Consider the following 15,272-nt stretch of genomic DNA (forward strand, 5'->3'; position numbering starts at 1 on the left):
ACTGAAAGCAGTTATGCACAAATGATCTTCCCAGAGCCACAGGTAACATGTCCTAACACTAACTATGCTGAACTGGAAGTCATCAAAATGCCATGCCTGGTGGCACTGCCCAGGTAGCAGTCACCAGAGCATTTCCATATACAGCTCAAAGAGAATTTCCATCTGTAGCCATGGTGCAGGCAGGTTCAGAGAACTTCCCAACGCTGAGATTAAAGAAATCCACAACAAAACGCTTCTCCAATTGGGTAAACACAGTCTTTCATGGACAGAGCTGTTTAGAAAAAATAGTGCCTTCTTTGTTTCACCACATATTCACTGCATTGTATAGCACAACTGGGAAATAGTGACAAGACCATAAAAAGCTAGATGGAAAAGTGTCAAATTAAACCCAGAGCAAAACCCAGAGCTGATTGGCTTAATTGGAGATAATGAGAAGCAAAACCACATCTCTACTTGCAAAGTAAAACAGAGAACTGAAGCAATTACCCAGAAAATTCACAAACAGCCCTTTGCCGAAATGCCTAGAAAACTGAGGCCAAAGTGTTTTGAGATTTCAAATGTCTGGATAATGCCTTAAAGTTCCACCTCACTTTGCTAATGATGACCCGGACTCAATGCGTATGCCATTCTTTCCAGTGAAAAATGGCATTCACCTCAAGTCGGTGATTAGGTTCCTGCCCGCAGAGACTACCGTAAGCACCTCCGGTCAGAGATTTCAAGTCCCGTTAAACTGGAAAACAGGAGACAAGGACTTGGGGTAGGGATGTGTCCTGGAGGTGATGAAAACCCAAGGGGTCAGTGAAACAAAAGGGAAAATGAATGCAAAAGTCGTTTACTGGGGATCACACTGGGGCACGTTATCAAAGAAAACTTTACCCACCACTGGCCTGTCAATCAAGCTGTTTGCAAATTTTGCACTTGGAGGCTTCTTCATGTGCCCAGTCTTGGCAAATCCACACTATGAAATTTGGCAAAATAGACCAGTGGAAGCAGCCATGACTGGGGACTTCCAGAAAAAGGGGAGCACAGCCACTGCTATTTACTCCTCTTTAAACTCAAATAATGTTATCTGTGTGCAAGCCTCTCGTTTTCAGATACGTATACTTCTCCTTTAGCGTGCAATGCCATCTTTCTCCCTGAAAGTCCTAACAATATCGTGTCCCCCCAGAATAGAGAATGTTTCCGGGTGATGTCCTTGTGGTCTCAGAGACAGCAAGACCATGCCTGACTCCGGAGAGATGGACTTGGTACATGGAGCCCGGAGAAGACGTGTTTGGATGTGGGGAGGGCTGGGGTGGCCTTACCGAAGCTGGGGGCACTGTGCAAGGTCATGTCCCGGATCACCCTTGTGCCAAAACAGGACCACATCAAGAGGAACTGCTGGGCCACCTTCTTCAAGGACCCTTGCCTCTTGGCAGCCACCTACAAGAGAGTGAACGGCTGTATGCGTGGTTGATTTGACCTTCATTTATTACTGTCTCTTATTGAAATGACAGGAAGGCTTCGGGTCTCTAAGTTCAATGTTATAGACTTTTTATTTTTAACAGCAAAAACACACTTTAAGAAATGAAATCTTATGTCGAGACTCAACAGGTACAACCGCTAGGAGAGATGCTGACCTGGTTGAACCAGGGGAGGGAGACTCTAAGAGTCCTGCCTCGTGACACCCCCCTCCCCCACTCCTGAGGGGGGCCCAGGCCTCTCCTTGCATCCCTAGGGCTCCGAGGCTGCCGAGGAAACACTCAGCTAGCTCACTGCGGGGCTCTGTATTACCCAAGCGCCATCAAGGCGAGTGATGGGCTGCCACACCCGGGCCTGCACCTTCCGCTTCAGCTTACCAACCTTCACAACACACCGGTCCACCATGGTGTCCAGCCACTCGATGTAGGACTCGATGGGAGACTGCTCCTCCAGGAGATGGTCGAACTCCTGATACACTGTCAAACAGAGGAGACCCCACACACCATGCAGTTGTGTTTAAACACACACAGGTGTTAAAAGAACAAAGGAATACAACGGAATAAAATAAAAAACTCCAAAGTCTTAGCAGGGTATTCAAGGATTTAGAGAATACACCCCAACTTACCTTTCCAGGCTCATCCTCCATGCCTGTGAACACTTTAAGCCCTGGCCACCCCGGGTTACTTGCCATCCCCGCTTTTCTCAGGCAGTTCCCTCTGCTTAGACTGTTTAGTCTGTCATGAAACAGCTGAAATGATCCTCCGATGAAATCCTATTTACCCTCCCATGCCCCTCGCCGGCAGAACTGATCACTCTCCCTCTGTACTTTCACAGCACTTTACTATTTGCATTCTACCTTCACTGTATCACTAAGAACACTGCTATAGTTAGGGGTGTGTATGGGCGTGTCCCCCTGCTACTTCTTTGCCTGATAGCTTTATTAGCTGGCACATTACCTGTGCTATAGCTCTTACCCAGTATGCGCTTGCTTGCATGACAGGGGAGATGCACTGCTGCTCTCTTGCTCTCTGCCCCATGGTAAGGCACATTTGACCATTCAAATGTTTCTGAACCACAACCATACTGGACAAGCAGCCTAACCAGCCTCTCAGTGCTTGACACATAGCAGACGCTTAATAAACGTTTGTGTAAAGGAAACCATCACTGTGCCCTCCAGTTTCCATATTGGTCAAAGGAGGATCATCATATCACTTTACAACCTGTCTTCAGGTACAAGTCAAATCATTGAGTATAGAAGGATTCTGTAATCAGTGAAGCACTGCAGAAAGTAGAAACATTGCTGTGGTGATCTCCAATCCGGAACATCTCCTCTTACTACATTTCTTTGTGTTTTTGTATGTGAAGCTCAATAAATCAAACCACGATTCAGGATTCACATGTTCCTACAGTTTTCATTTGTCTGAGCAGCTTTTGTTGTCCCATTTTCCAGGACTGGCCAATCTGCTCTATTTTACTTAACTGATAACTGTTGCAAGAGGTCAGCTTCCAGGACCCGAAAACATATACTTTAGAATGAGAAAGGACTTTACAAAACCCATTTAGTTGATCTGTCTCATTTTATAGGTGAGGAAGCTATGTCTTAGAGGTCAGATGACCCCCTCAGAGTCAGAGGGTGAGTTGGTGGCAGAGCAGGAACTGGAACCCAGTCTCTGACTTTCCCTCTGGTGTTCCTTCGCTCTTCACGGCACTGCCTGTGCGTCTGAGCCACTGTGCTTCAATCCGTGATGATAAAGATCGAGATGGCAATGAAAGTGCTAACTGCCAACATTTACTGAGTGCTTGCCGCAGGCCAGGCACTCTCCTAAAATGTTTTCTACGGGCACACTCTGACCTTAGACTACCCCTAGAATGTGAATGTCATGAGGCCAGGACCTAGAACAGTGCCTGGTACACAGTAGTTGCTCGAATGTTTGTTGAAAGGATGAACGGCCCACGGAGGTAGGTACTATTATTACCCCCCCACACACACCCAGCCTTTTGACAAATGAGGCAGAAGAGGCGCACAGAGATGAGTGACTTCCGCAGCTGGTTAATGGCAGAGGCAAGTGGCAAACACAGCCTGCCTCCAGTGCTTGCCTCCCAACCTCTTCTCTACACTAGCTCTACGCTGTGTGCCATGTATGTGGCACACATTGTCCCATTTCATCCTTTTGCATTATCCCCATTTTACAGATTTGGAAGCCGAGGTCACAGCGCACCAGAACCAGGGTTTGAATCAAGGTCTGTCGGGCATCCCAACCGCATGCTCTTACCACAGCCCCACTTAAGACTCATTCTAATCATCATGCTCAAGTCCCAATGTGTACTTTTTAATTTAAGGTAAGTCAGGCATCCCCAGCCAGCATCTACATCATGGATGTGATGGTAACCCCCTAAAGCAAGAATCCGCAGACTTGTCAACTGGTTGTAAGGAAAGGAGGGTGCAGCACACAGGTGCCCCTAGTCCTATTCAAACCGACCTTTGGTCCAGCTCATTGTGTTCAGGGACTTACTTCCCAGCTGTCTGGAAGGAGCAAGGATGACACCCGCGTGCCAGGCCACCTGCCTTCAGGCTTCCTCAATCCCCCTCATCCCGGCACTGCATCACATAGTATGTCCTCTTTGGGAAAACGCAACCATTTGGAAATTACTTGTTCAACTTCTGATTTGCCATTAACTCTAAGCTCCACGTGGCAAGGGCAGTGTCCATCTTATTCACTGCTCTTTGCTCAGCGTCTTAACACAGTGCTAGACCCAGGACAGGCATTCACTAAGTACCAGGTGGGTTGCACTGAACCTCATTATGACTCCCTTCCTCTAGAAGAATACAATCACAGATTTAAAGAACAACATTCTGGGCTTCCTTGGTGGCGCAGTGGTTGAGAGTACGCCTGCCGATGCAGGGGACACGGGTTCGTGCCCCGGTCTGGGAAGATCCCACATGCCACGGAGCGGCTGGGCCCGTGATCCATGGCCGCTGAGCCTGCGCGTCAGGAGCCTGTGCTCCGCAACGGGAGAGGCCACAACAGTGAGAGGTCCGCGTACCGCAAAAATAAACAATAAAGGACAATATTCTGCCCCCAGCCTAAGAAAGCCAGAAGAGAAAGCCCCAAAAGGTTCTTTCTTGGAGAAGCAGCAGTGACCTTCGTGCTGCTCCAGCAAAGGCTCAGAGCCTGGTCCCTAAAACAAGCAATGGTGATTGTATTTTTCCTTATGAGTCTGGGTCACATTTTCTTCCCCCCATGAAAGGTGCTGAGGGGAGAAGAGAGCTGAGTCTAATGCTGCTAGGAGTGGTTAGCAGAACCAGGAAGTTGGATCATTGTGGGCTTCCACCCATCTATTTGGTCCTCTACAAACATTGCTGGCCTCCGCCTCTACCCCTGGCCCTGTGTGAGGCCCTGGGGACACGGCCATCAGGAGTATAGCTAGCACTGTTAGGGGGCTCTTAGCCATGCTTTCCATTGCCTTCCAGAAGGAAAAACACAACAGGAAGCATGACTGTAAGCACTTGGAAAGATCCTGGAACCTCTAAAGCTTGCCCACATCTCGTTATTTTTTTCTCCTCTGGCATGCACAAGTGCATGGCGGTGACACCAAAACTAGACCTGGGTTCCAGGTCTAGCTCTGCTACCTTGGGAAAGGCTCACCACCTCTCTGGGGCTCAGTTTTCTCATCTGTAATATGGGGCTGATAAGTGCATCCTCCCCAAAGGGTTGATGTGGAGATTGAGATCATGACACAGGACCTGGCATAAACCAGGCACGCTATCAGCTGAATTATTATTTGTCACAATCTCTAAAATTCCTAACAGGGGAAAGCAGGCTGGAGGCTGTTGCACAGGAAGAAATAAGAGCCTGAGAGGAGCTCTGGGGTCACTAGGAAAGAAGAAGCCCCAGGGAAGGTCCACGTGATCCAGTGCTTCAGCTGCTCCATTTGTTTTTGAAAAGAGGTCTCTAATAGGAACATCTTAGAGAACTCTGTTTATAAACATGACATGCTTAGGCTGGATGAAGAAAGTTTTCCTTCAGGGCAACAGTGTTGAGGGGGCGTAGTAGAAACCTAAGGGGCTTGGGGCTCTCAGAAGACTAGGCCCCTCTTCTCGGGGCGGGGGACAGCCACTCTGCAGCTTCCTGAATGTCACTATTAGGGCCTTGGGCCTCACCCCATCCAGAAGGCACAGCTGCTGCCGTATCCCCCACACCCAGCACAACCTCAGCACCAAGCTTTCCAAGAGCTGATGGGGGCGGATGGACTCACCCTCTGTCCTCACGCTCCCTTCCCCCGAGGCACAAGAAGCAACGGCTGAGTAAAATAAGGAAGGAGCCAACAGACCCTGGTCCAGGGGATTCCCTGGGCAGAGGCTGTGATGGGCTGTTGAGGAACAGCACGGATGTGCTAAGAATGGTGGTGTTCTCTGGCCTTCCGTGTCCTCTGCTGCTAAGAAGAGCAACCCGACCACATCAGGATAATACCTGGAGCGGTACTCTCACCATCGTTATCCACAGGGGCATGAACATGTATTCACAGAAGTGAATCACCTTCCATCCCCTTCTCAAACATCTACTACGATTGAGAGGTTCACCTGCCAGTAAATAGGTGGGCTGACGCCCGTGACCCTCCACAGAAAAGTAGGCGGGATTTCCAGCTTCCTCCAGGCTGACATAATGACATACACTGAGAGAGGCAGCAAGCTTTTGTCCTCATTTGTTGATGCCACCTAGGGAACAGCACCTGGCATCGAGGGTCACGGGTGGGGCCTTTTGCCTGACACTGTGTGCTGCCCAATGGCCCAGCACCCATTTTCTCCAGCAAGGTTGACCCATGTCCTTGAAAATCAGCTAGCCCCTCCATCTAGGCCGACCCATTCAACAGGGACAAGGAGGGGATGGGATCCCAGGGAGAAGGACAGGGTGGGAATGCCACCTAATTATGTACCAAGATACTCTTTCTTTCTTTCTTTCTTTTTAAACAAATAAAAAGACACACGCCCTGGTAGAGCATCTTACACTGGATTATGAGCTTCCGGTGCTCATCTCGAGTGTCTTCCATGGTGTAGAGGGTTTGCTTGGTGATGCTGTTGAGGTCCACGTTCCTCCAGTCTTCCAGCATTTGGAATGTGATGTCTGCACTGTGGATCACTGTTCGAGATGCCTGGAATCCAATACAATCAACTCATTAGCTCATGGGTTGTTAGGTTAAAACCCCTTCCTTTATTTCCTTTTGGTTCTTTTTAATGAATCTGTTTATGGTACTTTGCAAAGTACTCTGAAATTCAAGAAAACTCAGAAGATGAGTCTATAACTCAGAAGATCCGTATACCATTTTCTCTGTGGCTCTCTCCTCACATCTCTCTTTATAAGAAACTACCCCATGGTGGCCTAGGCCAGACCAAACCTGCTGTTCCCAGCCCCTTTGGTCTTGACCCCGTGGAACAATGGGATGAAGCCCAGAGATCTGTCAGCCTCCTGATGTGAGCTTGTGGGCGAGAGCTCTGTGTTTAATAACCCGTGTCTCTAGCGTGTGAGAAGCAACAGGCTCAGATCTAGGAAGGGTCCTGCTACCCTTGGGCCTATGATAGATTCAACCCCAGAAATTTTACAAGGTGTAGTATTCATCTAAGTGCATTCTGAAGCAGTTTATGGTCTAGCTTTCTGCTTTTGCTTTTTATGTAACTATAATAATTAAAACAAATATGAACAATTGAGATGGAAGAAAAGGAAACTATACCTTACGACTCAGTGGTCTTTTAAGGTGGTCTGTGTGAATGTGAGAGTGTGTGAGTGTGTGTGTGTCTGTGAGTGTGTGAGTGTGTGTGCGTTTAATCTGTGGCTTCCTCAGCAACCCTCATAGTAGAACTTAAATTTGTAAGCTGGAACAATACTCGGAACAACAATACTTGGAACTACCAAGTTGTAACAATACTGATAAAAGCAAAGGAAAACACTTCCAGAATCATTTCCTTTACTTGCATGTTTTCAAAAATGTCTTTAATAAAACAAAACAAGATTTCAAAGACACATGGACATTATAAGTCGCCTAATGCTTATGAATTTCCAATCAAATGTAAATACTGACAACCCTTTTACATGTAGACTGTCCGAGCACAGGTAAAATAAAATCTTACTTAAATCATTGTAGAAGTCTTTGCACAACACAGAGGCCTAGAATATATGAATATATGAAAAGTGAGTTGGGTTGGTTTCTAATGATAATTGAATGTGAAGGTCTAGGATTCTGGATTCAAATATACTTAGTGCAAATCCTGACCTTGCTACAGACCAGCTGATTGATTGGGGGCAGGCAAGCAGATTAACCTCAGTTTCCTGATCTATAAAATGAAGATGTACTAGTACCTATCTCTTCAGGAGGGCCACTGTTGAAGACTCCTTGGGATAATGCTTGCAAGGTGCACAGTTCAGGGAGTAAGAGCTCAATAAATGAGGCTCCTCTCATGCAGGTCGACTCTCTTTGTTGTGATCGCCCTGACACCCCAGGACCTTTGCACAGGGTGCTCCTGATGCTGAAATGTTCTTCTCTCACCCTGCCCCGGCCACCCTGCCATCATGCGTGCTCAAAATTAAATGCAGTACCCATGGAGAGGGCTCCTCTAACCACATTATCTCAATAGGATCTAAAATGCCCCGTTATTCTCTATTTCCATTCTCTTTCCTTCATAACGCTTATCACTTTTCACTATTTTTTGTTGGGCAAGTACCACTAAGTGTAAATGTCTGGCACACAGTAGGCACTCAAATGATTTTGTGGGATGAATGGCTGAGATATGAATGCCAAGTTGCTTGCTCAGTGTATATCCAAAAGGGCCTGAATAGTTGGCTCTTGGGTTTAAGTATCTGGGGGTGAGTTTTTGGCTGGATGTTGTTTAGTCTGACTTGCCTTGTGTGTGTTTAGGAAAGCTTGCTGGGATATTAGCTAAGATGCTCCATGGTGTTTCATTCCCAGCACTAACCCTAGTCCTTTCGCTGATCCAGAAATGTGTCTGATAGCTGTCCAGTGAAGATGGAAAGGTAGCAATTGCTGATTAAAGTACGAACTGTCTATGTGAGAAGTGGCGAGTGTGTGTGTGCGCATGCCCGTGAGCATGCAGGTGGTTGTAGGCGTGGGTGTGGATGCTTTTACCTACATGGTACATTAAAGGGTCAAAGGCCTTTCTAAACTTCCTAAATGTCTACTTTTAACTATGTCCTAAAACCGTATCTAGTTCCCTGATATGACCCAAAACCGGCTCTTCCAAGCTGGGAAGAAGAACCAGACGGCATGCACCCTCAGAAACAATGCAGTCTTTCCTTTTTTTTTTTATAAAGAATATCTCAAATCAATTTATTTTATATACACATTAAAATCTTTTATATTTAATAAATGTGTAAGATACAAAGACAAAAATGACAATTCCCAAGACCCAATACCCATGATGAATATGAGTTTCCCTGACCCAGAATTTACCATCATTAAGGTCTGGAAATATTTGCTTCCATCTAATCACTGTTTTTGTTATTGTAAAATTATTATTGTTTTTGTTTTAAAAAGATACACATATTTATGCAATTGAAATTTAATATAAAAAATTAAACAAGAAATTTTTGATCTTTATGTGTAGATACTATATGTTTAGTGATATTAATAGAACCCTCAGGCTTGTGTTGAGTCCCTCCTAAAACCTTTTGATGGACAGAGGTAGGATTTGAAAACTAACCCTGGCAGTGTTTCTTTATTTTGTTACTATTCATTTTATTTCCTGAATCCCATTAACCTGTGAGGCTCTGCCCTACCCCAGAACAGTGCCCAGGTGTGGCCTCTGAAACAGTACAAATGTGGAAGGTTTCCCTCTGTGCCATTTATGCCAGGGGCAGGGCTGGAACAGTGAGGTGGGGGGGGGGGGTGGGCGGTGGGTGGGTGGCGGTAGTTTTACACTTTCTGGTTCCTGGCCTGGAGCCTTCCTTCAGGCCACTCTAACTAGAGACCCCTCCCCCTCCCACTTTGACCTTGAGTAACCAACACCAACCCAAAACCAACAATGTAAGGGAGAGGTTACAAACCCGAACACATAAACAAAGCAGGCAGGTGAAGTGCATGAGTGAGGTGGGCCAAGTGTAAGAGAAAGCGGAGGTGATGAGAGGACGCTGCCTGCTAGAGAAAAGCTCGGCCCATCCAGCTGGTTATTGCCCCGGGGAAATTAGCTCTGGGGTTGCCAGCTCTTACAATTTTTCTACAGAATATGTGGGTGTTTAGTTGTCATCTCCTAGTTTCAACTGTTAGTGACTAAGTAAAAAAAATTTTTTGAACATATGCCAATCAAACAAAAATAACCCCACACATCTGCGGGCCAGATTTGACCTGCAGCCACCAGTTTGTCCCCTGGGCTTTAAGGTCATTAACAGTTTAATGAATGTTAATGGCCTGCCTTAACAGACTTAGATTCCCTTCCTTGAGGTTCAAAATTAACAGAAATGCAAAACTTTATGCCATCAGTTAGAACTACAGAGCTACAGCGGGATCTTTCACTTTTTACTGTATGTATATACTTTCACTAATTAAAAAAAATTTTTTAATAGTAAGCAAATGTCACTTTTGTGCTAAAAAGAACAGAAACCTGGGGAAAAAACAAAATTGGGGTGATTTTGCACCCCCCAGGCTACACGTGGCAATGGCTGGAGACATTCTTGACTGTCGCAACCAAAGTGGTACTTGGGGGTGGGTGGTCTTACTGGCATCTAGTGGGTAGAGGCCAGGGATACCACTAAGCATCTACAATACACAAAGCAACTCCCCACAACAAAGAATTACCCAGCCCAAAAAGGCAACAGTGGCTGAGAAACCCCAATGTACTTAAGCAAAACACAAAACTTGTGGACCTAGAATATATGAAAGGTTAATGGGGAAATGATGTCAGAAATTATTCTGTATGTTACTTGAAACTATTTAGTGATTGGCTAGCGTTTCAATTCCTTATCTGTAGAAATTTAAGATAATGGTGAGAGTGTACTATTAAACAACCACACCCTGACAGATCCTCTCCAGAGTTATTGTGGATTTGCCGTTCATTTTCAATGACTTAGCAGTAGTTAGAACACATAACACAGGACAGCTACCTGGCAAAGGTGATTTAGTGATGTTTGCCGTCTCAGAATTTGGGAAAATCTTCTCGACACTGCAAGAAGAAAAGAGTGAGTATGACACATTTTATGCTTTATGGTCCGACCTTGGATTTTCCGCAGGCCGATTTCAAAAAGTAGCTTCCTTGTTTGCCTAACTTTGTCACTGTCCAATCCTGTTTTCTGCACCCACTGGCAAAACCCTGCATTTGCTTCTTTGTTCTCCCATATGGACAACTATTTCCTAAGATGACGATATTTGGGGTACATATTTCAAAGTTGCCCACACTCCACACTGGCAGGTGTGAGAAACTGTGGCGTCAATCAACCGTGAGTAAAAGCAATTATTTACTTGTCTTTCATTTCGCTAATTGCAAGCTCAATCACTTCTCCCCATAAATAATTGCAGGAATCAAGTGGAAGCTTTGAAGAAGGCCCTTTAAAAAGTAGTATGTCTACTAGGAAACCTTGATTGAGCAGGGTTGCTTCTAGGATAGAACCTTGGGCGGCACCTTGAATGTGGCTTTGCATTCATCATCTGTCGTTTTCATCCAACAGTCTCCACGACCTATTTGTATGGATGATCCTGGGTCCTATGCTGACATAATAGGCTGATGCTTTGAAGTGGGGTGATCTTATATCTGTAGGTTTCGAAGCAGACAAGTCATGTGCCAGCCCAAGGTCTTCATCCTTACAGAGTCCTTTGGAGAGGTGTGTGTCTCCACTCCTTGCACCTTCTTGAAGTGCACCCCCAAGGCTCCCTGGGGAGAGAGGGCGCCTCCAGGCTCCCATAGGTGGCAGGTCCGACAAACCTCCTGGCTTCGGACTTTCAAGAGATTTGCTTTGCCAGCGTAATTAAAATGGGCACGGGGCATTCTTCTCATTAATTTCTGAACTGGTCAAGAAACAATCAGAAATTTCCCTGGGATTATTCTAATTTGTACTCAGAACCAGCTTGGTTGGAAAAATAGGGCATGGGGTGGAGGAAGGGGGGGGCAGGTGGAGTCGGGGGACAGATGAACTTCTAATTTTCCAGGCCGATCAATCGTTAATCCTTCTCCTTAATTACTTTTTCTTTAACTTTGTGATGTGGAATTTAGTGCTCATGAAAAGAAAAGAGCTGAGAGCCGTGAAATAAAGCAGGCTTTATCAATAGGTGATGGGCACGGCAGGCGGCCTCAAAGCACGTCTGAAAGGGCCCCCTTTGCCTGTGGAGAGAGGGTAATTGGATCTCCTTCATTTTCCTTGCTGGTACTTATTTCGGGCAAGCATGGCCAGCTGTATTCAAATGGGGTTTTAAGAAACACATATCTTAAAACTTTATTTGGCTTAACATCATCTCACCTTGGCTTAATAGCACGTGAGACTTCCCACAAGTAAAGACACATCGACACAGAGAAAGAGGACCAGTTTTCTCAGGCCACATGAATGCTGGGGAATGAGTGGTGATGCTCAGCAGAGAAAAGATTCACAGTCCGAATCCCCCATGAGAAATATTAATTTTGCTTTCTCATTAGGCAGAGAATTAAATAGATGAAGCCCTGAAGCTCTTGTCTGTCTTCTATTACCCCCACTTTGTGGACAGGAGCTTCGGGGAAATCTCCATTTTAGGGTCAGATAGGCGTGAGTTTGACTCCTGGCCCCTAATTACCATCTGCATGTCTGTGTGGCTTTGGCGAAGTTTCTTTGCCTCTCGGCGCTTCACCTGTAGAAGAGGGATACTGTTTCCTACATTGCAGGGATGGGTGAGGATTAAATGGGATAAGGAGTGTGGTGGTGACAGCAGAAACTCTGGCATCAAACAGACCTAGGGGCTAATCCTGCCTCTGCTGCTTACTTCCTTTCTAAATCTGTTTCATTTTCTGTAAAGGAGAGGTGTGCCACCCATAATAAACATTTTGTGAGGATTAACGAAGTTAACGCATGGAAAGTGCTGAGCATGATAGTTGGTGCTTTGTAGGCATCAGTAAATTCTTAGCTATTATTATTATTTTATTAACAACCTATGTAAAATATCTGGCACTAAAATGTTACCCTCCCTTCCCCTCTGCTCCCAAACTTCATACTCACATTCAAACTTGATGTTTCGTAAATTTTCTGGGAGGTCATGGAGAGCCACTTTTAGCCACTCATCCAGCTGTTTGGCAAACTTTCGGATCACCTGAGTTAAGCTAGAAAGAGAAATGACACATGCTAAGTGCCTTGTGTGTTGCCCAGTCCTCCCCACAGGCCCCTACAGAGTCTTATTTCCTCTGATGATGTTTTGACTGCAACCATTAGGCGCCACTGAAAGCAGCAACCTCAGGGACAGGGTCAGCAGTCCATGCCCTGTGGAGAGCTGGTGGGTCTGAGAAGGGCGTGGACAGAATGTGCTCTGGTGCCCACGCTGGTCGACGAGGGAGACACAGCATACACAGGTGTGGGGAAAAGCCCACTGCAATGCTTGGCATCATCCAGAACCCTGTCTGCGAGTAAGACACCATCCTTCGTGTTTTTGAAGAGGCTTGTGGGAGGGGTAATGACAGTGGACAGTGGACCTGAGAGCACCGTTTGCAACTGGCCTCTCCTCCTCATGCTGCTCAGTCTTGTTGGAGCTCCCCAGGCGGGCAGGAACCCCATCTGCAGCATACCACCACGCCTGCCCACACAGCCGGGACTCGGGCTTACTAAAATGTTTGCCTCTTGGTAGGAACTGGGAAGCAAGAGTACATTTTTAAACTGACAAACAACCCTGACACAGACCTGGAAGCCATGTCAGATTTGGAAAGTCAAGGACTGTTTGGGGGCAGGAGGTGGGGGGGGGCGGCTAGAGGGGTGAAGGGTTGAGGGGGCAGTCGGTTGCAATATGAGATGGGAATCTGGAGTCGAGGAGACATTAAGCACCATTTTCAGGCTCTCACCATCAAAATCATCTGCTCATCACCATAGGTCCGGTGTCCTCCATGAGGTCCTCCTTAGTCATGCCTGCCACAAGGACCTCTCCCCACCCTCACCATCCACACCATCCTTGCCTTCCACCAACACTGCCTACCCTGCTCTCATTCAGTCCCTGTCGGATTCTCCCCCTAGTTAAGCAGTCCTAACTGTGTTCCTCTGCTCACTCACTCTTTCCTTTTCCATGACTTACTACAAACTTCTCCGTGTTCCTCTGCTCACTCACTCTTTCCTTTTCCATGACTTACTACAAACTTCTCTGTGTTCCTCTGCTCACTCACTCTTTCCTTTTCCATGACTTACTACAACCTTCTCCGTGTTCCTCACACTTCCAAACCCCCACCTCCCCCCTCTCCACCAGCAGGTGGCATCACCTCCTACTTCTCAGGGAAAACACCCCAAAGAAGTCAGCCTACCTGACAGAATCAAGGAGCCAGCCCCATCTCTTCCCCTCCTGCCTTCTCAGGAACCTGCCACTGCTGACTGCTCCTTCTCCTGCATATTCACCTTTTCCTCTCTCTTGATCATTCCTCTTGTCATTTTAACATGTTCAAAAATGTCTCACCTTAAAAACAAAAGACCGTCTTCTTTCCTCACTCTATCTCCTCAAGCTACTATCCTCTTTCTTCCACTTCACAGACATACTTCTTCAGAGTTGTCTAGACTCTCCGTCTCCTCTTCTTCACCTCCCATTCACTCCTCACCTCACTCCTGTACCTCCGCCTACAAAGTTCCCACCCAGGCAGCAACCTCCATCCATGACACAAACCCATAGACTCATTCTGGTCCTCACGTTGCTTGACATCTGGCAGCATTCGGCTCCGTTAGCCCTTCCTCCTTTTGGAAACGTTTACTTCACTTGGCATTTGTGACCCCTCCATCTTCTGGCTACTTCTCCCCAGTCACAAAGCTCAGCCCCCTCTACCTGGCCATTACATCGTCCAGTTCTTCCAAGTCTAGTCCTGGGCCCTCTCTTATCACACTGTATTCCTTCCTTGGATAGTTTCTCCGTGCCCACAGCTTCAGTCACCATCTCTAGAACTCTGGACCAACTGCATGCAGGACACGTCCATTTCAAAGCCCCAAAAGGTCCATCGAACTAAACATGTCCAAACAGAATTCATCATTTCCCCATCAGACCTGGTTCTTTTCTGTGGTCTCTATTTCAGTGTGCACTCTACTTTGTTGAGTTTTATTTTTAACATTTTTATTAAGAAAAACTTCAAACCTTCAAATACCCATGACCCAGCATCAATAATTAGCAACATTTTGCCAGTTTAATTTATCACATGCTTCTTTTTCTTTTCTAGAGTGTTTTAAGTGAATTCAAGATGTTATGCATTTCTAACTGACAAGTTTTAAATATGTATTTATATATGTACATACATGCACAAACACTTAAAACCACCATGCCATTGTTATACCCAACAGAATGAATAGTAGTTCCTTCATATTATCTAACGCTCGGTCTGTACTCAAATTTCTCTATTCCTCTCAAAGACATCTTCTAGTTTGTCTGAATCAGGATCCACACAAGTTCCACACATTGCATAAAAGATATAATTGCCTTGTTCTATTTGTTAAGCCTTTAAAAAAATTCTATTTCATGCCATTGGTTTATTGGCAACATCATGTTATTTGTTCCATGGAAGGCCCCACATTCTGATTTGGTTGATTTCTTCCTTGTAGTGACACTTAACTGTTCATTTATCCTGTGTGCTTCCTATAAACCGGGCACAAAAGGAGGAAAAAAAGAAACAAAAGCTG

At 46.0% G+C, this 15,272-nt stretch overlaps 1 protein-coding gene across 2 annotated transcripts in view; it reads right to left on the reverse strand.

The window, feature by feature from the left end:
- Positions 1–15,272, reverse strand: part of RFX4 (regulatory factor X4) — a gene marked incomplete at both ends in the record, with an annotated part of 165,777 nt that overhangs the window by 32,604 nt on the left and 117,901 nt on the right. For both annotated transcript variants that reach the window (XM_079937873.1, XM_079937874.1), the window contains 5 exons: positions 1,305–1,422; positions 1,843–1,937; positions 6,468–6,612; positions 10,569–10,627; positions 12,642–12,742. In XM_079937873.1, the coding sequence (XP_079793999.1) occupies positions 1,305–1,422; positions 1,843–1,937; positions 6,468–6,612; positions 10,569–10,627; positions 12,642–12,742 (518 nt within the window). The remainder of the gene's footprint in view (positions 1–1,304; positions 1,423–1,842; positions 1,938–6,467; positions 6,613–10,568; positions 10,628–12,641; positions 12,743–15,272) is intronic.

This window comes from Stenella coeruleoalba, assembly GCF_951394435.1.
Source record: "Stenella coeruleoalba genome assembly, chromosome: 11".
NCBI lineage: Eukaryota > Metazoa > Chordata > Mammalia > Artiodactyla > Delphinidae > Stenella > Stenella coeruleoalba.